General features: G+C 39.6%; 3 protein-coding genes across 3 annotated transcripts; all 3 read left to right on the forward strand.

Moving 5' to 3' along the window:
* Positions 1–1,357: 1,357 nt before the first annotated feature.
* On the forward strand, positions 1,358–7,056 carry LOC148215279 (vomeronasal type-2 receptor 26-like). The gene is made up of 4 exons (XM_088144007.1): positions 1,358–2,167; positions 3,614–3,841; positions 4,828–4,954; positions 6,146–7,056. The coding sequence occupies exons 1-4, from the start codon at positions 1,358–1,360 to the stop codon at positions 7,054–7,056; spliced, it is 2,076 nt and encodes a 691-aa protein (XP_088000133.1).
* A 7,825-nt stretch (positions 7,057–14,881) lies between these two features.
* Positions 14,882–18,174, forward strand: LOC112542580 (vomeronasal type-2 receptor 26-like). Its single transcript, XM_088144008.1, has 3 exons — positions 14,882–15,025; positions 15,611–16,492; positions 17,938–18,174. Exons 1-3 carry the CDS (start codon positions 14,882–14,884, stop codon positions 18,172–18,174), a joined length of 1,263 nt encoding a protein of 420 aa, XP_088000134.1.
* Positions 18,175–18,641: 467 nt separating this feature from the next.
* On the forward strand, positions 18,642–20,837 carry LOC148215280 (vomeronasal type-2 receptor 26-like). Its single transcript, XM_088144009.1, has 2 exons — positions 18,642–18,756; positions 19,936–20,837. The coding sequence occupies exon 2, from the start codon at positions 19,938–19,940 to the stop codon at positions 20,835–20,837; it is 900 nt and encodes a 299-aa protein (XP_088000135.1). The 5' UTR covers positions 18,642–18,756; positions 19,936–19,937.
* The last annotated feature ends 440 nt before the right edge of the window (positions 20,838–21,277 follow it).

The raw sequence follows: 21,277 nt of genomic DNA on the forward strand, positions 1-21,277 counted from the left end.
GAAGAAAAGTTGAAAGATAAAGAACTCTCTATTGATATCATTATCAACAACCATGCGTAATATGCCACACAGATTGATGCTCACTGTAGCTTCCCTTGTCAATAGTGAAGCATCACTGACATATTAAACCCTTCCTAATGCTGTCCTGGAACAAAAATTATGGGATGCCAAGCAGGAGTGGAAGAAACTTGGTTAATCTGAGTGCTGCCAGATCTTTCTGATCACATGGTTTGATTAGTTTAGTTGCTGACCAGATTAAATAACTGGCATGAATCAGACCTCTTGTCTCTTACATATATAGACTGGACCAATCTGTAATATTGTATTTGAAAGGAAGGGCAAATTAGATATCATATTCTGAGTTAAATGTATTATAGCAGATCATGTACCTCTCTCTTCAGGGTCATCACTCAGATTTACCAACACATCCTGGCTTTAGTATTTGCTGTCAAGGAGATCAATACTAATCCCCAGATTTTACCCAATCTTACACTCGGCTTCCAAATCTATAACAGCCATTTCACTCCAAAATGGGTATATCATGACTCAATGGAACTCCTTTCCTCCAAAGGCAGATTAATCCCTAACTACAACTGTGACATCCAGAAATATCCAGTAGCAATAATTGGAGGACCTGACACTGATATATGTCTTCACGTGGCCAATATTCTGCACATCTACAAGTTTCCTCAGGTAACCAAGTATGTGGAATGTGCATACATTCTGTAAAAATGTCTCATTCCTTTTATATATAGAGAGTTGATGAACTGGAAAAAGTAATCACTGACTGAAATTGAGAGGCATATTATTCTTTCAACCTGATTTTGAAATGTATGAAACACGCTTACAATGGCTGCTCCTTCTTCAATTGCTTCGGTAATAATAACTGGATGGAGAGCCTCCCGCACATTACCTGGGCCTTGAAATCTCCTGGTGCACTGAACATTACTAGCTGCACTCACATAACATACTGAATAACTAAATTAGCCCCTTTTCTGAGTTCCCACAATAGATTGACCTAAATCTCTGCACTTATACAGAATAGGAAGCCACAAAACCCGCAAAGAAAGATTAAGTTGAGCAAAGATTGGTAAGTTGTGCAAAACTAACTTTAAAGTCGTCTGCTTGAAAGTCTTAGAGGAACAAAACTGCCGAATGTAAAACTGGTAATATGAAATGGATCTAATCCTTTGCTTGTGCACTACAGTTTAAAAATTACATCAATACACTTTTTAAAAAATCAAAGCCTATTGTCTCCTTTCCTAATTCTTTTGTACTTTGTTTATTGACGTATGGCTCTGCACCAATAACAAATAAGGACAAACAGGCTGGTTTCTATCACCAAATGTTTCCAAATATGGACCATCAGTATAAGGGAATTCTTCAGCTACTGCAGCATTTTAAGTGGACCTGGATTGGGGTCTTGTCCGTGAGTAATGAGAATGGGGAGAATTTTGTACAAAATGTGGTACCAAGGTTTGCCCAGAGCGGGATCTGCTTTGACTTCATTGAAAGATTCCCAGTCATTTCTTATTCCACTGACATTGTCAATATGGTGAAAGAAGGGATGAAAATGTACTTTGTTGTCATGAACAGCACTGTCAATTCAGTCTTAGTGCAAGGTGAAATTGTTGTAATGATTGTTTTGAGAATGTTTCCCTCTTTGGCAAAATATGAAGATATACCATTACAAGAAAATAGCAAAATCTGGATTATGACTGCCCAGATAGATTTCACATCTCTTCCCTTTCAGAGATGGGAAGACCTAGATTTTCTTCATGGTGCTCTATCCTTTGCAGTTCATTCAAGAGAGATCCTAGGGTTTCGGGAATTTCTTCAGACAATAAAACCAAACTTCAATCAAGAAGATGGCTTTATTAGGGTTTTCTGGAAGGAGGAATTTGGGTGTATCTTCTCAGGCTCCATGGTGGATGGGGAACCCAACTCCATGATGGACAGTCAACCGATCTGCACCGGGGAGGAGAAGCTAGAGACCCTCCCTGCATCTGTTTTTGAAATGGACATGACAGGCCACAGCTATAGCATCTACAATGCAATCTATATATTGGCACAGGCATTGCATGTTGCTCATTCAAATATCTTCAAGCATAGAGCAAGAAGAGGCAAAGTAAGATTTATGGAACTTCTGAAACTTCACCCATGGAAGGTAATGTCTCTAGGACACTAAAAAGTGTCAAGTGTCTAGATTAGTCTCTACCTAATCTAATCACCAAATTAAAAACTTTTGTTCAAAATCATTTTGCTTTTGGGTGTAGAGTATGTCTTCTCCATAGAAATAGTATACTTAAAAAGGGATCAGTTAAGGAAAAAAAGCAGAATTCCTTTCCAGATGCTAAAGACACAAAGATTCATGGTTCTTACTGAGTGTCTGTACTCATATAGTATCCTTTTCTCTGTTCATGTTAATATATCTCAGACAGACAGGAAATGCTATTCCAGTACTGCAATGGAGGAAACCATCTGATATTTTATATGGCTTCTATTTCATCTTTATGGATTTCATAATTTATTTTTACTAACTTTAACAATTCAATGGCATTTTCCTTTAAATTTAGTTTAGTGATGGCACCATCATCATCTTCATCATTATGACTGCCATCATCATGATCAAAACTATGCCTAGAAACATTTAAACAGTTCTTGTTATTTTTCCCTTTTAGCTTTGTTATGGGTCATGTGGGTGCATTCATAACTGATCAAATGACAGTATGCAAGGACTAGTTCAATTTCTTTCTTCCCCTTTCATCTGTATCATTTAATAATTATAAAAGTACTGTTTCCTGCAAGAGTTTGACTCTTTCTGCTAAATAGTTCTGCCATATGTTAAAGAAGATAAGTACTCCCTCTTCCCATTTCTAACTTCAGAAGAAACTGGAAGCTAACATATGGCTTAAAGTGCTTTATCAGACGAGGATTACCTATCTCCTTTCTGCAAGAGGAATGGAGGGTGCAAGGTGTGACCATCACTGTGCATATAACTATTATTGAGTTCCCAACATTATTAATCAAGAGGTTGAACTAAAACCTAGCTGGCAACCTCTCATGTCTAGCAGAACATTGAGTTACACATCTGCTTCTGCCTCTTTGGAATTGACGTTGGATAGGCTTGATCCCATCCCAGGCTGTCTTCTTCCCTTCCTTCTCCTCTTTGTGAAATTATACCATGGAGGAATTTTCTTCAGCAGTCTGAAACTGAATCGAAGTTCACTTTGCTTGCTACCCATCTTCTCTGATTTAACCACTCTCTTCCTGAAAGCTCCTTAGACCATTTCAACTTTTCTCCCTCCCCCAGATATCAGTGACAGACTCTCTCCAAATAAAACAATTTCTCTCCCAGCTTTTTCCCACACTCAGATTATTAGATACAATTAAGGGTGTATATCTACAAGAACTTGTAACAAGACAGTAGACAGTGTTTGTCTCCTCCATTAACAGATAAGCTAAATATTAAAAAGTTTATTTCCCATATTCCTGAAGTGGAGATAAATCTTCATCACTTTGTAGTTCCTCATGAATTGTTTGTTTCTTCCCTTCATTCTTTATTTTTGCTTTGGTCTCTCACTGTGTGCGTGTATTTGTGTGTGTTTTGTAGATGAATGAAATTGTAAGAAGCATCTCAGTCAATAATACTGCAGGAGAAACACTTTGTTTCAACCAAAATGGAGAACTGGAGGCTGGATTTGATGTCATCAATTGGGTCACATTCCCAAACAAGTCTTTTTCAAAAGTCAAAGTTGGTGGAATAGGGTCTGTGACTTCCCAACAGGACATGTTAACAATCTATGAGGAAGCCATCATTTGGCCAAGTAGGTTTAACCAGGTAGGGTAAAGCACATGTTTGGATAATCCAGGATTGTATCATGAATGTTTTACTGACTAGATGTGAGCTCTGGAATAGGTCTAGTGATTTTTATTGTCTTCTCATATCTGAAGTATCAAAAGATGTTCCAGGAAAACCTTCTACTGACTAATGTTATGAGGTGGGAGATTTAGTTTGCAATACTGCCTTCAAGGAAGAAGAAGAAGAAGAAGAAGAAGAAGAAGAAGAAGAAGAAGAAGAAGAAGAAGAAGAAGAAGAAGAAGAAGAAGAAGAAGAAGAAGAAGAAGAAGAAGGAGGAGGAGGAGGAGGAGGAGGAGGAGGAGGAGGAGGAGGAGGAGGAGGAGGAGGAGGAGGAGGAGGAGGAAGTAATATAATAACATAGCCAGGTGAACCAAGCTTTTATATAGGCATATAGTGTTGAAAAAGGGAACAAATTTATTGTAACCAAAATGGATATAAAAATTAGGATAAATAGCTGTTCCTATTCCATGAAGACCTTTACACTATATAATCCATATCATTACACAAACATATATCAACTTAAATCACAGCAGAGGTCGTCATCCAACAGACCTTGGTTGATGGTGAAACAAGCTAAGCCAAGTAGTCTGGATTAATAGTTAGTTTCCAGAATACTAGAAAATCTCAAGGCTGTAGGCAGTTGAACAAACTTGCACAAAGAGGATGGAGGTGAACTACCTCCACTGTGTTTTCAATAAAACTACATGGACCTGTTCATTTGCTAAGTAGAAAATGACCTTGACTCAAGGAGGGTTTTACCTTAGCATTGTTGAAAATACATGGCAGAGACATTGAGCTGTAGCTCTGTAAATCCCATAGTATGTTCCTCTCTTCCCTGTTTTCATTGACATCAGTTACAAGACTTCCCACCAAACTTGATACAGAGTGGGAGCTTAAATGATGAATAACTATTACAACATGGTCTTGGAAAAAACAGAGCATTCTTTTCTTTCCATTGTGAACAGGCTCGGCCACTTTCTCTGTGTAATAACTATTGCCAGTTGGGTTATGCTAAGACCAAAATAGAAGGGAAGCCATTTTGTTGCTATGATTGTCTTCGCTGTCCAGAATGGACGATTTCCAATCTGATCGGTGAGTGGTGGAAGACGAGAGATGCAGAGGTTGCAGATGTGCTGATCTATTAGGTGGTATAGATATTCACTTCTATGCAGCCAAATCTGTCTCGCAGTTCATAGTTACAATCTCAGGGTATAATCTGATATGACTATAAATCTTAATGCTATTTTCTCACATAGTGAAAAGGTCTCTACTTATATCTCTATTAATTTATTTTCTTTGTGCTGGTCACATAATGGCAATAGTGGGATGTTGAGATATTTGATATTCAGGCTATGCAGAGACTAAATCTCTAACAACTGCTTCAAATTGCTCATAAGCACCAATATAACATCCAACAGCAATATTTTCAACCTGTGAAATCATGAGTGCTGTCCTCTGACTGTTCCAGACCTGCAGGATCATCCTACAACAGGTCCTGCTTTTTCTGATTCAAATCCCCAAATATCACAGAGGCTGCTGGCTCCTCAGGGAAAAGCCACAACTTCTAAAGCCCTGCTCCTCCAATTCAGAGTCTTCCTCATCAGATAGGAGCATAATTGTTTGGTAGAATATGGTATCAATTAGTCATCTCCCAGAATGCTTTTTGACTTCACAGTCTAGACAACAACTTCAGGATTTCCTGGCGAATTCCCATCCAATTTCCAACCTGGACTGTCATGTGTGACCTTTTCAAGATTAGCAAAGATCTGCTAGGTCCTGTCAAGTGCTGGCTCTAAATAACAGGCCAAATGGAATTGTCCAGCATTAATAAGTATGGGCCTAAAATGTTCTTATATGTGAAACCTTACTACAATTATATTTCTACTAAAGGAAAATACTGTAAGTAAGTAGATTTGAAGTGGAAAGGAACCCAGACTATAACCAAACAAAAAAGGGAGGGGGAAATAAAAACTTAAATGGGAATGTATGTCCATGTACGAATCTATGGATCTATGAATATATATGTAATGGCATGAAGAGGTAAAATATATACATTAAGTATTATGTCATCCATCCCACCCCCACCCCCACAGTACAAAAGAGTAAAATGTATTAGGAAAGAGTTCACCTATATAGCTAATAAATGGGGGCCTTATTTGACAGAATCTGTCTTGAAAAATATTTCCTATTTTCACAAACTTTGATGTCACTCTCGTGTTCAATTCTGATTTTTTCAGTTTAATTTCAGTGCAACCATCTTCCTAACCTGATTCTTTTTCCTAGATACGGATGACTGTTTCTCATGCCCAGAAGACCAGTATCCAAACAAGGGTCAGAATTCATGTCTTCCAAAAGCTGTAACCTTCCTGACATATGAGGAAACATTGGGGACCATCTTGACCATTTCTTCTCTTTTGTCTTCTTTGATTATATTGTTGGTTCTGGGTATCTTCATTAAGTATGAGAACACTCCCATTGTCAAGGCCAACAACCGAAACCTCACCTTCATCCTTCTCATTTCCCTCCTGCTTTCATTCCTTTGTGCTTTACTGTTTATTGGCAAACCTCATAAAATAACATGTCTCCTCCGACAAAGTGCTTTTGGCATAATATTTACTGTAGCTGTATCTTGCGTGTTAGCAAAAACCATCATTGTGATTTTAGCTTTCATGGCCACCAAACCAAAGTCTAGGATGAGGAAGTGGGTGGGGAAAAGATTGGCCATTTCCATCATAGTGTTTTGCTCCTTCATTCAAATAGTTCTTTGTACCATATGGCTGTTGAGCTTTCCTCCGTTCCCCGATTTCAACATGCATTTAATGGCAGAAGAAATTGTTCTGGAATGTAATGAAGGCTCCTTTGTGATGTTCTACTCTGTCCTGGGCTTTATGGGCCTCCTAGCCCTTGTCAGCTTTACTGTAGCTTTCTTTGCCCGCAAACTACCTGACACTTTTAATGAAGCCAAATTCATCACCTTCAGCATGTTGATCTTTTGCAGTGTTTGGCTCTCCTTTGTTCCGAGCTATCTGACCACAGGGGGCAAACATATGGTGGCTGTGGAGATCTTCTCCATCATAACATCCAGTGGGGGGCTCCTCGTATTTATCTTTTTCCCTAAATGTTTTATCATCTTATTGAGGCCTGAATTGAATAGCAAACAGCAATTAAGACAAAGGAAAAACGGAAAGATCTAGAACCGTATTCCATCTTTTAATTTAGCCATGTAAAAGCAATAAGACCCCAAATTGAAGTCCCTTTGCCATGTACCAGTTGCAAATTTTCCAGCTGATTTTAGGAATTGGAAAGCTGGTTCTGGTTTTAATGTTTTATTTTTTATGACAGCCTCCACCCAGAGTTGTATAGATAGTTGCTATAAAATTAGGTTAAATAAAAATAAATAAATAAATAAATAAATAAATAAATATTGAAATATGTGCAATTCCATTATTTACATACTAAGCATAGATTCTGGAATGGTGAGAAATGCACTGTAATCTCCCCTTTATCCCATTTTGATTTTGTGTTATTAATAGTCTTTTGAGTTTAATTTTGGTCAGTGCTTCTCTCACATAGCCGATCCATCAATAAGTCTTTGAGCATACCAGACATTTGTAAGCCTTCTCATACTTGAATATTCATTCTGAGACTTCCAAATTAGGGCTGCAATTTCTTCCACTGTCATGGTTATTTTAAAGAATAGGAAAGGGGTAGGGGAGTTTCCTCAGAGTTTTCTTTTATGTTTTTAGTTTTTGATTACAGAAAGAAGAAAGAAATACATAAAAGTGGTTTAATAAACAAGTGAACAAAACCACAACAAAGAGAAAAGAAGAGTTAATATATTTAACTTTCCAATGCTGCAATATCAGGTTTTTGGTCATAGGAAGACCACGGAGAATCCACTTATGTTGTCCAAATGTCAAATTCCATGTACTAGTTACATAGTTCAAAAGAAAATTACCCTCTGAAAATTTTAGCTTTTGTCACACGATCATATTTATATAGTCTACCACTTTCTCCCAAAGCTTGGCAATTATAGGATGTTCTACATACATATACTTTAAAGAAACATTCTCCTTATTACGTCTCCAATGAAATGCTGTTTTTGACAATCCGTTTCTATACAGATATAGTGGAGTCCAATAAATTCTTAAGATTATTTTTTGCCGTATAAGTCATTGTTGAAGGTCACTTGACACTCTTGCTATAGAAGTTAAGACACTCTCCCATTGTCTAGGCATTATCGAAACCTTTAATCCTTTCTTCCACTCATTCCTTAACATCTGCATATCAGATTGGTTTATTTATGACAAATATCTGTAAAAACTAATAGCAATTTTTTTAGTTTTAAGGATTCAACAAGTTGTCCTAATATCTGATGTTTGCAATGGAGGTTCCTTTCCTTTCCTTTCCTTTCCTTTCCTTTCCTTTCCTTTCCTTTCCTTTCCTTTCCTTTCCTTTCCTTTCCTTTCCTTTCCTTTCCTTTCCTTTCCTTTCCTTTCCTCTCCTCTCCTCTCCTCTCCTCTCCTCTCCTCTCCTCTCCTCTCCTCTCCTCTCCTCTCCTCTCCTCTCCTCTCCTCTCCTCTCCTCTCCTCTCCTCTCCTCTCCTCTCCTCTCCTCTCCTCCCTTTTGCACCTTGAATAAAGAGAAACAAGCAGTATAGAAGTGTTGTTAAAGAAATAATAACCCCATAGTACACTGCAGAAAACTCTGATCATGAGCTCACCATTTGTATCATATTAATGTTCTCTTTTCTTCAAAACTCCAATCAAATCAAAACCAAATAGATACATCAAATGTTACTTTTCCCGGTTTTTACTGACATATTTTTTATTACATCATCAGTTTGTACATTACTCCTAGCAACTGAAGGCTGTTTCTGTGAGGCTTAAATCCCCTCTCTGGTGAGGATGCAGAACAGTTGCCAATCTTTCCTTAAACTCTCCTGGTCAGTTCATCATCTTGCTGCTTGCTCGCAAGTTGGACACTTTGGATGGGTACAGGGATCCTTGAAGAAACTGCCTTGGGGTCCAAGTGAGTGTCTATAGCAGCCTGCATTGCAGATGAATCTGACCCTGCAGGGATGATACCCTGTACTGACTTGGTTTTGTATACCAAGTGAAGTTTAGGCACATAAAGTCAGCTCTTGTTTTTGATAGCTCTTGTTTAACTAAGTCAAAACATTGAGGTTTGACCTACTTCAGGAAACCTTCATTATTGATTGCCTTTAGGAAGTTGCTATAACTTAGGCATTTATTTATTTATTTATTTATTTATTTATTTATTTATTAAATTTATCATTCCCATCTCAACGCAGAGTGACTCTGGGTAACAAGAACAAATATTAATGAAAATAGAATTAACCCTTCATGGGTCACGGCTGTGTCATGGCGAAAGGGCTTACATAACTCAATGAAGCCATGAGCTATGCTGTGCAGGGCCACCCAAGGTCATGGTAGAAAGTTCTGAAAAAATGTGGTCCACTGGAGAAAAAAGTGGCAACCCACTCCAGTATCCTTGCCAAGAAAACTCCATGGACAATATCAAAAGGCTAAAAGATATGATGCCAGAAGATGAGCCCCTCAGGTCAGAAGGTGTCCAATATGCTACTGGGGAAGAGCGGAGGGCTATTCCAAGTAGCTCCAGAAAGAGTGAAGTGACTGGGCCAAAGCCGAAAAGACGCTCAGTCCTGGATATATCTGGAAGTGAAAAGAAGGTCCGATGCTGTAAAGAACAATGTTGCATAGGAATGTGGAATGTAAGATCTATGAATCAGGGCAAGCTGGATGTGGTCAAACATGATATGACAAGATTGAACATGGACAGCTTGGGAATCAGTGAATTACAATGGATGGGAATGGGTGAATTTAATTCAGGTGACCATTACTGTATATCTACTACTGTGGGCAAGAAACCCTTAGAAGAAATGGAGTAGCACTCATAGTCAATAAGAGAGTGGAAAAGGCAGTAATGGGGTACAACCTCAAAAATGACAGAATATCTCATTGAGAATCCAAGGCAAACCATTCAACATCACAGTAATCCAAGTCTATGCCCCAACCACTGATGCCGAAGAAGCTGAGGTTGATCGGTTCTATGAAGACCTACAACATCTTCAAGAACTAGCACCAAAAAAAGATGTCCTTTTCATCATAGGGGATTGGAATGCCAAAGTGGGAAGTCAAGAAATAATCAGAATAACAGGCAAGTTTGGCCTTGGAGTACAAAATGAAGCAGGGCAAAGGCTTATAGAGTTTTGTCAAGAGAACAAGCTGGCCATAGCAAACACTCTTTTCCAACAACACAAGAGACGACTCTACACATGGACATTACCAGATGGTCAATAGTGAAACCAGACTGGTTATGTAGTTTGCAGCCAAAGATACAGAAGCTCTATACAATGTATTGTCGAAGGCTTTCACGGCCGGCATACGATGGCTGGTGTGGGTCTTCCGGGCTGTGTGGCCGTGGTCTTGAAGTCTTGTTTCCTAACGTTTCGCCAGCACCTGTGACCGGCATCTTCAGAGTGCAGGAGCACAGACAGGAACAGTTCTCTCTGTGCCCAGGGTGAAGTGACCCTTCTGTGGGTATTTATAGAGATCTGGGGGGTGTGGTGTGGTGTGGGTGGGGTTGGGTTACTGAGTGGCTGCTTGTTTTGGAGTCAGCATCTGTGTGTATTTTCCTGGGGATTAGGCAGGGTTTTTTCTTCTACTGAATTGTTAACGAGGGGCTGCTGGGGGTGATTAGCAAGTTCATTGTATGAACTGTTCACATGTCCTGGTGGTTGAGCTGAGTTCGTTGACCTTTTGCAGGCTGTATTTTTCAGGATTAGTAGCCAGGTTTTGTTGATTTTTAGACTCTCCTCTTTTTTATTGAAACTGTGCTGGTGTTTGTGAATCTCAATGGCTTCCCGGTATAGCCTGGTATAGTGGCTGTTGGTGTTGTCCAATATCTCTGTGTTTTCAAATAGGATTTTGTGTCCAGTGTGCTTGAGAGCATGTTCAGCTACTGCAGATTTTTCTGGTTGCTGTAGTCTGCAGTGTCTTTTGTGTTCTTTTATCCTGGTATGGATGCTGCGTTTTGTGGTCCCGATGTATATTTGTCCGCAACTGCATGGTATGTGGTATACTCCTGCAGCGGTGAGGGGATCCCTTTTGTCTTTTGCTGATTTTAGCACTTCTTGTACTTTTCTGGTGGGTCTGAAGATTGTTTGGAAGTTGTGTTTTTCCATCAGTTTTCCCATGCGTTGGTTTATTGGTGGGTGGCTGTTTTTCTTCTTCAGTCGCAAAGAGCCATCAAACCAAGAAAGCAACATGTGACTGAAGAAGAAAAACAGCCACCCACCAACAAAGTATTTCTGCCCTATATCAAAGGGGTCACAGACCGCATGGGAAAACTCATGGAAAAGCACAATTTCCAAACAATCTTCAGACCCACCAGAAAAGTACAAGAAGTGCTAAAATCAACAAAAGGGATCCCCTCACCGCCGCAGGAGTATACCGCATACCATGCAGTTGCGGGCAAGTATACATCGGGACCAGAAAACGCAGCATCCATACCAGGATAAAAGAACATGAAAGACACTGCAGACTACAGCAACCAGAAAAATCTGCAGTAGCTGAACATGCTCTCAAGCACACTGGACACAAAATCCTATTTGAAAACACAGAGATACTGGACAACACCAACAGCCACTATACCAGGCTATACCAGGAAGCCATTGAAATTCACAAACACCAGCACAGTTTCAATAAAAAAGAGGAGAGTCTAAAAATCAAACCTGGCTACCAATCCTGAAAAATACAGCCTGCAAAAGGTCAACGAACTCAGCTCAACCACCAGGACATGTGAACAGTTCATACAATGAACTTGCTAATCACCCCCAGCAGCCCCTCGTTAACAATTCAGTAGAAGAAAAAACCCTGCCTAATCCCCAGGAAAATACACACAGATGCTGACTCCAAAACAAGCAGCCACTCAGTAACCCAACCCCACCCACACCACACCACACCACACCCCCCAGATCTCTATAAATATCCACAGAAGGGTCACTTCACCCTGGGCACAGAGAGAACTGTTCCTGTCTGTGCTCCTGCACTCTGAAGATGCCGGTCACAGGTGCTGGCGAAACGTTAGGAAACAAGACTTCAAGACCACGGCCACACAGCCCGGAAGACCCACACCAGCCACAGCTCTATACAGTTAGTAAAAACAAGACCAGGAGCTGACTGTGGCTCAGATCATGAGCTTTTGTATTGAGCATTACAAAATTCAGGCTTAAATTTAAGAATGTAGGGAAAACCACTAGACCACTCAGGTATGACTTAAATCATATTCCTTGTGAGTACACAGTGAAGGTGATAAACAGATTTATCCTGGACTTGTGACACCTGCTTGAAGAACAGGTGGCAGTGGTAGCTGGGAGGGCCTTTGCACAGCTTCGTGGTGTGTGCCAGTTGTGCCCATTACTAGATCAGAGGGACCTAATCACTGTCACTCATGCCCTGGTCACCTGCCCTTTGGATGTCTGTAATGCGCTCTACATGGGGCTGCCCTTGAAGAGTATCCAGAAGCTTCAACTGGTGCAAATTACACAACACATGCAGTTATGCATGTCCCTAGGGCAAGTCACATCACACCTCAGCTTCGCGAGCTGCACTGGTTGCCAATTTGCTTCCGGGTCCAATTCAAGGTGCTGCTTTGACCTTTAAAGCCCTTCATGGCATGGGGCCAGGTTACCTGAGGGACTGCCTCTCCCCAGTTACATTGGCCCATCCCATCAGACCTGGTAGAGAAGGCATGCTGCGGAACCCGTATGCCAGAGAATTACATTTGGCAGGTCCCAGGTGGTGGGCCTTCTCTGATGCGGTGCCCACCATGTGGAATGTTCTCCCCCCAGAAGTGAGATTAACTCCATCCCTCTTAACATTCCATAAGTCCCTCAAGAACTGGCTATGTGATCAGGCCTGGGCTTCCCAAGGGACTGTGGAGATTTTATGATTTTATTATATTTTATCCCCTCCATTTTTTGTGTGTTTTTACTGTTTTTAATATGTAGTTGTTTTTATGTATTTTTTAAATTGTTGTACGCCACCCAGAGTCACCTTGTGTGCGATGGGCGGCTATATAAACATAATAAATAAACATAATAAATAAATTCTAAATACAAATGTTGCAAATAACTTCAACTTTCCTGACAGTATTTTTTTTCTTTTCCATCCTTGCTGTTTTCAGGCTTGCTATTATCCATTCCAAATCCCAGTATTGCTCGATGTCAACCAGAGACAATTTCTTTTGAGACATAACAAACAAAATACCTCTTCTTGTTCAGAGTTTCCTATGGCCTGGGATTCTAAATTGGTGATTATCTCAAATGTAATAATTAGTAATGTAATAATTAGTATAACTGTGATTGTCCACCTCAAGCGGATTGAGAACAGTTCGTACCTCCTGCACCATTCCCAACTGCAATTGAAGTTAGCCAGTGCTTGACCACACATGATTATTATCTCAAAGTCTGAACTTCCTAAGCTCTACACACACACACACAGACAGACACACACACACACACACACACACAAGCCAAGTAGTTCTTTGTGTCTTAAACTCAGAATCCATAAGGGAAGGGAAGGTGGAGAAAGGGGATATCACTTCAAGAATGAATTGTTTCTTTCTGGGTGGTGTATCCACAGCATTCCTGTCAATGCTTTGGCCTCTGATAATGTGTAACGTTTCTCACAGTAAATGCAGCACTGCTGATCCTCTGCCTATTCTTCACAAGCAATACCAGTCAGGAGACATCAACATTGCTGGCACCATTTCTCAGAGCTACCAGTTTTATATGATGATGGACTTCAACACACCTCCTTCTAGTGACCTCTTGGAGGATATTATGTAAGTATTCAGTCATGCCAGGGTGATACATGTAAAATAGACCTGAAGGTGAGTGAGAGTAAGAGCATTGTTTGAATTGTGTTGCATGTGTTGTAAGCTAACTTGTGTGTGGATGTCGAGAATAGTGTGTGCTATTTTGAGGGTATAAAATAATTGCTGGTTGTGTTTGTTTTATATTAATATGGATACTGGCTTTGCCAATGCATTATGATTTTATGGCCTTTATAGCTTCTACATGTTTGCTCCCTTTATGTGTTTGATTTATCTGGTGCCATCAGTGCCAAGCAAAGAATGTTAGAGAAGTATATTTCTTTTTGTCATTCTCTCTTCTGAATCTCACCAGTGTTAAATTGGGCCTATAGAAGCCAGTGTCTTTTCTTTGGAGATATTATACGATATACTTAATTCAATTATATTTTTGTACCGCCAAACGTATGCAAGGAGCACATCCTCTGTCACAACACGAAACCTGTATGAAGGGAGCTGGGAGCAAAATTTCCCTTCCTAGTAACTTGTTTTGATGAACATCCTAACCTAACTAACATGGAGGGTTGTCCTAGTCTTCCCAAGTACATTTTTTTTCCAGAGAAAAGATGGAATTGAAGAAAAGATGAAAGACAAAAAACTCCATTTTGATGTCATTATCAACAACCATTGCCAATATACCCCACAGATTGATGCTCACTGTAGCCTCCCTATCAAAAGTGATGGCATCACTCACATACCTAACCTTTCTAAATTATGGGATACCAAGCAGGACTGGAAGAAACCTGGTGACTCTGGCTGCTGCCTTATCTTTCTAATAAAGTGCATTGATTAGTTTAGTTGCTGACTAGTTTAAACAAGTAGCATGAATCAGACCTGTTACGTCTTACATAAATAGACTGGACCAACCCCTCATATTCTACTAGAAAGGAAGGGCAAAATAAATATATTCTTAGTTAAATGTATTATAGCAGAAAATGTATCTCTCTCTTCAGGGTCATAACTCAGATTTACCAACACATCCTGACTTTAGTATTTGCTGTCAAGGAGATCAATGCTAATCCCCACATTTTACCCAATCTTACACTTGGCTTCCAAATCTATGACAGTCATTTCGCTTCCAAATGGGTGTGTCATGCGTCAATGGAACTCCTTTCATCTAAAGGCAGATTAATCCCTAACTACAACTGCGACATCCAGAAATACCCAGTAGCAATAATCGGAGGACCTGACACTGACGTATGCCTTCACGTGGCCATCATTCTGCACATCTACAAGTTTCCTCAGGTAACCATGTATGTAGAATACAGATATAAACCAATTAAGTATCTCATTCCTTTTATCTAAGACTTGATCACTTGGAAAAAGTAAACACTGACTGAAATCAAGGGGCATATTTTTCTTTCCACCTGATTTTCAAATCTATGAAACACACTTATAATGGCTGCTCCTTCTTCAGTCTTAGGGAGTAATTGTGGATGGACAGCCTAGTGCACTTTACCTGGGTGTAGAAACTCCTGGTATACCAAATGTTACTGGCTGCATTCACAGAACATACTTAATAACTAAATTAGTCCTTTTCTGAGATCCCACAATAGACTGAGCCAAATGGCTCTGTTTATAAAGCATAGGAAGGCACAAAAGCCCTGAGCAAAATTAAGACAAGCAAAGATTGAAAAATTCTGCGAAACAACCCTTAAACTCTTATGCTTTAAAGTGTTGGAGGGACACAACTGCCAAATGTAAAACTGGTAATATGAAATGGATCTAAGCCTTAACTTGTGCACTACATTTAGAAAAGTATATTAATACACTTTTTTATAAAATCAAAGCCTATTGTCTTCTTTCCTAATTCATCTATAATTTCTGTAGTTGACGTATGGTTCTGCTCCAATAACAAATAAGGACAAACAGGCTGGTTTCTATCACCAAATGTTTCCTAATACGGACCATCAGTATAAGGGAATTCTTCAGCTGCTACAGCATTTTAAGTGGACGTGGATTGGGGTCGTGTCTGCGACTAATGAAAATGGGGAGAAGTTTGTACAAAATGTGGTACCAATGTTTGCCAAGAGCGGGATCTGCTTTGCCTTCATCGAAAGAACCCCAGTCATTTCTTATTCCACTGACATTGTCAATATGGTGAAAGAAGGGATGGAAACGTACACTATTATCATGAACAGCACTGTCAATTCAGTCTTAGTGCAAGGTGAAATTGTTGTAATGATAGTTATGAGAATGTTTCCGACTGTGTCAAAATTTGAAGAGATACCATTACAAGAAAATAGTAAAATCATCATTATGACAGCCCAGATGGATTTTGCATCTCTTCCCTTTCAGAGGTGGGAAGACCTAGATTTTCTCCATGGTGCTCTATCCTTTGCAGTTCATTCAAGAGAGATCCTTGGGTTTCGAGAATTTCTTCAGACAATAAAACCAAACTTCAGTCAAGAAGATGGCTTTATTAGGGTTTTCTGGAAGGAGGCGTTTGGATGTATGTTCTCAGGCTCCATGGTAGATGGGGAACCCAACTCCATGATGGACAGTCAACCGACCTGCACTGGGGAGGAGAAGCTAGAGACCCTCCCTGCATCTGTTTCTGAAATGGACATGACAGGCCACAGCTACAGCATCTACAATGCAATCTATATATTGGCACAGGCATTGCATGTTGCTCATTCAGATTCCTTCAAACATAGAGCAAGAAGAGGCAAAGTAAGATTTATGGAACTTCTGAAACTTCACCCATGGAAGGTAATGTCTCAAGGACACTAACAAGTTTCAAGTGTCTAGATTAGTCTCTACCTAATCTAATCGCCAAATTAAATCTTTTATTCAATATCGTTCTGCTTTTGGATATAGAGCATGTCTCCTACATAGAAATACTATACTTAAAAAGGGATAAGTTAAGGAAAAAAAGCAAAATTCCTTTCCAGATGCTAAAGACACAAAGATTCACGGTTCTTACTGAGTGCCTGTACTCATATAGCTTCCTTCCCTCTGTTCATGCTAATATATCTCAGACAAACTGGAAACACTATTCCAGTACTGCAATGGAGGAAACTGTCTGATATTTTATATGGCTCCTACTTCATCTTTATGGGTTTCATAATTTATTTTTACTAACTTTAATGATTCAGTGGCATTTTCCTTTAAATGTAGTTTTAGTGATGGCACCATCATCATCTTCATCATCATGATTGCCATCATCATGATCAAAACTATGCCTAGAAACATTTAAACAGTTCTTGTTATTTTTCTCTTTTAGCTTTGTTATGGGTCATGTGGGTGCATTCATAACTGATCAAATGACAGTATGCAAGGACCAGTTCAATTTCTTTCTTCCCCTTTCACCTGTAACATTTAATAATTATAAAAGCACTGTTTTCTCCAAGAGTTTGACTCATTCTGCTAAATAGTTCTGCCATATGTTAAAGAAGATAAGTACTCCCTCTTCCCATTTCTAACTTCAGAAGAAACTGGAAGCTAACATATGGCTTAAAGTGCTTTATCAGATAAAGATTACCTATCTCCTTTCTGCAAGAGGAATGGAGGGTGCAAAGTGTGACCATCACTGTGCACATAGCTATTATTCAATTCCCAACAGCATTAATCAAGAGGTTGAACTAAAACCTAGCTGGCAACCTCTCATGTCCAGCAGAACATTGAGTTACACATCTGCTTCTGCCTCTTTGGAATTGATGTTGGATAGGCTTGATCCCATCCCAGGCTGTCTTCTTCCCTTCCTTCTCCTCTTTGTGAAATTATACCATGGAGGAATTTTCTTCAGCAGTCTGAAACTGAATAGAAGTTCACTTTGCTTGCTAGTCATCTTTTCTGATTTAACCACTCTCTTCCTGAAAACTCCTTAGCCTGGTTCGACTTTTCTCCCTCCCCCAAATGTCAGTGACAGACTCTCTCCAAATAAAACAATCTCTCTCCCAGCTCTTTCCCAGACTCAGATTATTAGATACAAGTAAAGGTGTATATCTACAAGAACTTGTAAGAATACGGGAGACAGTGTTTGTCTCTTCCATTAACATACCGTATCAGCTAAATAGAGAAAAGTTTATGTCCCATATTCCTGAGGTGGAGATACACCTTCACCGCTTTATAGATCCTCATGAATTGTTTGTTTCTTCCCTTCATTCAATTTTTTTTTTTTTCTCTCTCTCTGTGTCTCTGTGTGTGTTTTGTAGTTGAATGAAATTGTAAGAAGCATCTCATTCAATAATACTGCAGGAGAAACACTATCTTTCAACCAAAATGGAGAACTAGAGGCTGGGTTTGATGTCATCAATTGGGTCACATTCCCAAATAAGTCCTTCAAGAAAGTCAAGATTGGTGGAATAGGGCCTGTGACTTCCCAAAAGGACATGCTAACGATCTATGAGGAAGCCATCATTTGGCCAAGTAGGTTTAACCAGGTAGGGTAAAGCATATGTTTGGATCATCCAGGATCCCATTTTCATCCAACAGACCTTGGTTGATGGTGAAACAAGCTAAGCCAAGTGGTCTGGGTTAATAGTTAGTTTCCAGAATACTAGAAAATCTCAAGGCTGTAGGCAGTTGAACAAACTTGCACAAAGAGGATGGAGGTGAACTACCACCACTGTGTTTTCAATAAAACTACATGGACCTATTCATTTGTTAAGTAGAAGATGAACCTGACTCAAGGAGGGTGTTACCTTAACATTGTTGAAAATACATGGCAGAGACATTGAGCTGTAGCTCTGTAAATCCCATAGTATGTTTCCCTCTTCCCTGTTTTTATTGACATGAGTTGCAAGACTTCCCACCAGACCTGATAAAGTGGGAGCTTACATGGAGAATAACTATTACAACACGGTCTTGGAAAAAACAAAGCATTCTTTCTTTCCTTTATGAACAGGCCCGGCCACTTTCTCTGTGTAATCACTATTGCCAGTTGGGTTATGCTAAGAGCAAAATAGAAGGGAAGCCATTTTGTTGCTATGATTGTCTTCGCTGTCCAGAGGGGAAGATTTCCAATGTGATAGGTGAGTGGTGAAAGACGAGAGATGCAGAGTTTCCAGATGTGCTGATATATTAGGTGGTGTAGATATTCACTTCAATGCAGCCAAATTTCTCCCTCAGTTGATAGTTGCAATGTCAGGGTATAATCTGATATGACTATAGATCTTAATGCTATTTTCTCACATAGTGAAAAGGTCTCTATTTATATCTCTCTTAATTTATTTTCTCTGTGCTGGTCACATAATGGCAATCATGGGATGTTGAGATATTTGATATTCAGGCTATGCAGATCAAATCTCTAACAACTGCTTCAGACTGCTCATGAGCACCAACATAACATCCAACTGCAACATTTTCAAGCTGTGATATCATGAAAGCTGTCCTCTGACTGCTCCAGACCTGCAGGATCATCCTACAATGGGTCCTGCTTTTTCTGATACAAATCCTCAAATATCACAGAGGCTGCTGGCTACTGAGGGCAAGGCCACAACTTCTAAAGCCCTGCTCCTCCAATTCAGAGTCTTTCTCATCAGATAGGAGCATAATTGTTTGCTAGAATATGGTATCAGTCATCTCCCAGAATGTATTTTGACTTCACAGTCTAGACAACAACTCTGGATTTCCTGGTGAACTCCCATCCAAGTTCCAACCTGGACTGTCATGTGTGACCTTTTCAAGATTAGCAAAGATCTGCAAGGTGATGTCCAGTGCTGGCGCTAAACAACAGGCCAAATGGAATTGTTCACTGTTACTAAGTATGGGCTTAAAATGTTCCTATGTGTGAAACCTTGCGACAACTATATTTCTACCAAAGGAAAGTAGCTAAGTAGATTTGAAATGGAAAGGAACCCAAATATAAGCAAACCAAAAAGGAAAGGGGAAAAAAAACCTAAATGGGAATGTATGTCCATGTATGAATCTATGGACCTATGAATATATATCTAATGGCATGGAGAGATCAAATACATACATTAAGTATTTTTGTCATCCACCCCCCCCCCCAACCCCTTGTACAAAAGAAAAGAATCTATTAGGAAAGACTTTACCTATATAGCCAACAAATGGGGGGGCATATTTGACAGAATCTGTCTTGAAAAATATTTCCTATCTTCCCAAACTTTGATGTCACTGTCGTGTTCGATTCTGATTTTTTCAGTTTAATTTCAGTGCAACCATCTTCCTAACCTGATTCTTTTTCCTAGATATGGATGACTGTTTCTCATGTCCAGAAGATCAGTATCCAAACAAGGGTCAGAATTCATGTCTTCCAAAAGCTGTAACCTTCCTGACATATGAGGAAACATTGGGGACCACCTTGGCCATTTCTTCTCTTTTGTCTTCTGTGATCATATTGTTGGTTCTGGGTATCTTCATTAAGTACCAGGACACTCCCATTGTCAAGGCCAACAACCGAAACCTCACCTTCATCCTTCTCATTTCCCTCCTGCTTTCATTCCTTTGTGCTTTACTGTTTATTGGCAAACCCCATAAAATAACATGTCTCCTCCGACAAAGTGCTTTTGGCATAATATTTACTGTAGCTGTATCATGCGTGTTAGCAAAAACCATCATTGTGATTTTAGCTTTCATGGCCACCAAACCAAAGTCTAGGATGAGGAAGTGGGTGGGGAAAAGATTGGCCATTTCCATCATAGTGTTCTGCTCCTTCATTCAAGTAGTTCTTTGCACCATCTGGCTGTTGACCTTTCCTCCATTCCCCAATTTCAACATGCACTTAATGGCAGAAAAAATTGTTCTGGAATGCAATGAAGGCTCCTTTGTGATGTTCTACTGTGTCCTGGGCTTTATGGGCCTCCTAGCCCTTGTCAGCTTTACTGTAGCTTTCTTTGCCCGCAAACTACCTGACACTTTTAATGAAGCCAAATTCATCACCTTCAGCATGTTGATCTTTTGCAGCGTTTGGCTCTCCTTTGTTCCGAGCTATCTGACCACAGGGGGCAAACATATGGTGGCTGTGGAGATCTTCTCCATCATAACATCCAGTGGGGGGCTCCTCATATGCATCTTTTTCCCTAAATGCTATATCATCATATTGAGGCCTGAATTGAATAGCAAACAGCAATTAAGACAAAGGAAAAACTGAAAGATGTAGAACCATATTCTGTCTTTTAATTTAGCCATGTAAAAGCAGTAAGACCCAAAACTGAAGACTGCTTTGCCATGTTTGCCAGATGCAAATTTTCCAGCTGATTTTGGAATTGGAAAGCTGGTTCTGTTTTTAATGTTTTATTTTTTATGACAGCCTCCACCCAGAATTGTATAGAGAATTTCCTTAAAATTATATAAAATAAAAATAAATGAATAAATATTAAAATATGTACTATTCCATTATTTACATGCTAAGCATAGACTCCTGAATGGTGAGAAATGCACTGTAATCTTCCCTTTATCCCATTTTGATTTTCTGTGATTAATAGTCTTCTGAGTTTAATTTTGGTCAATGCTTCTCTCACATAGTCAATCCATTTATAAGTCTTTGAACATACCAGACTTCTCATACTTGAAGATTCATTCTGAGATTTC

The sequence above is a fragment of the Python bivittatus genome, unplaced genomic scaffold, assembly GCF_059951505.1.
Source record: "Python bivittatus isolate LINGU-HERP-01145 unplaced genomic scaffold, Pbiv_v1 ctg000430_np1212, whole genome shotgun sequence".
NCBI lineage: Eukaryota > Metazoa > Chordata > Lepidosauria > Squamata > Pythonidae > Python > Python bivittatus.

What these genes read in the sequence shown, in the direction of transcription:
- LOC148215279 (XM_088144007.1), top strand. Translation starts at nt 1,358, where the DNA reads ATGGACCATCAGTATAAGGGAATTCTTCAGCTACTGCAGCATTTTAAG. An exon ending in TGAAACTTCACCCATGGAAG is followed by an intron (nt 2,168 to 3,613) that starts GTAATGTCTCTA and finishes TGTGTTTTGTAG; the next exon opens with ATGAATGAAATTGTAAGAAG. An exon ending in GGCCAAGTAGGTTTAACCAG is followed by an intron (nt 3,842 to 4,827) that starts GTAGGGTAAAGC and finishes CATTGTGAACAG; the next exon opens with GCTCGGCCACTTTCTCTGTG.
- LOC112542580 (XM_088144008.1), top strand. Translation starts at nt 14,882, where the DNA reads ATGGAACTCCTTTCATCTAAAGGCAGATTAATCCCTAACTACAACTGC. An exon ending in ACATCTACAAGTTTCCTCAG is followed by an intron (nt 15,026 to 15,610) that starts GTAACCATGTAT and finishes TAATTTCTGTAG; the next exon opens with TTGACGTATGGTTCTGCTCC. An exon ending in TGAAACTTCACCCATGGAAG is followed by an intron (nt 16,493 to 17,937) that starts GTAATGTCTCAA and finishes TGTGTTTTGTAG; the next exon opens with TTGAATGAAATTGTAAGAAG.
- LOC148215280 (XM_088144009.1), top strand. Translation starts at nt 19,938, where the DNA reads ATGGATGACTGTTTCTCATGTCCAGAAGATCAGTATCCAAACAAGGGT.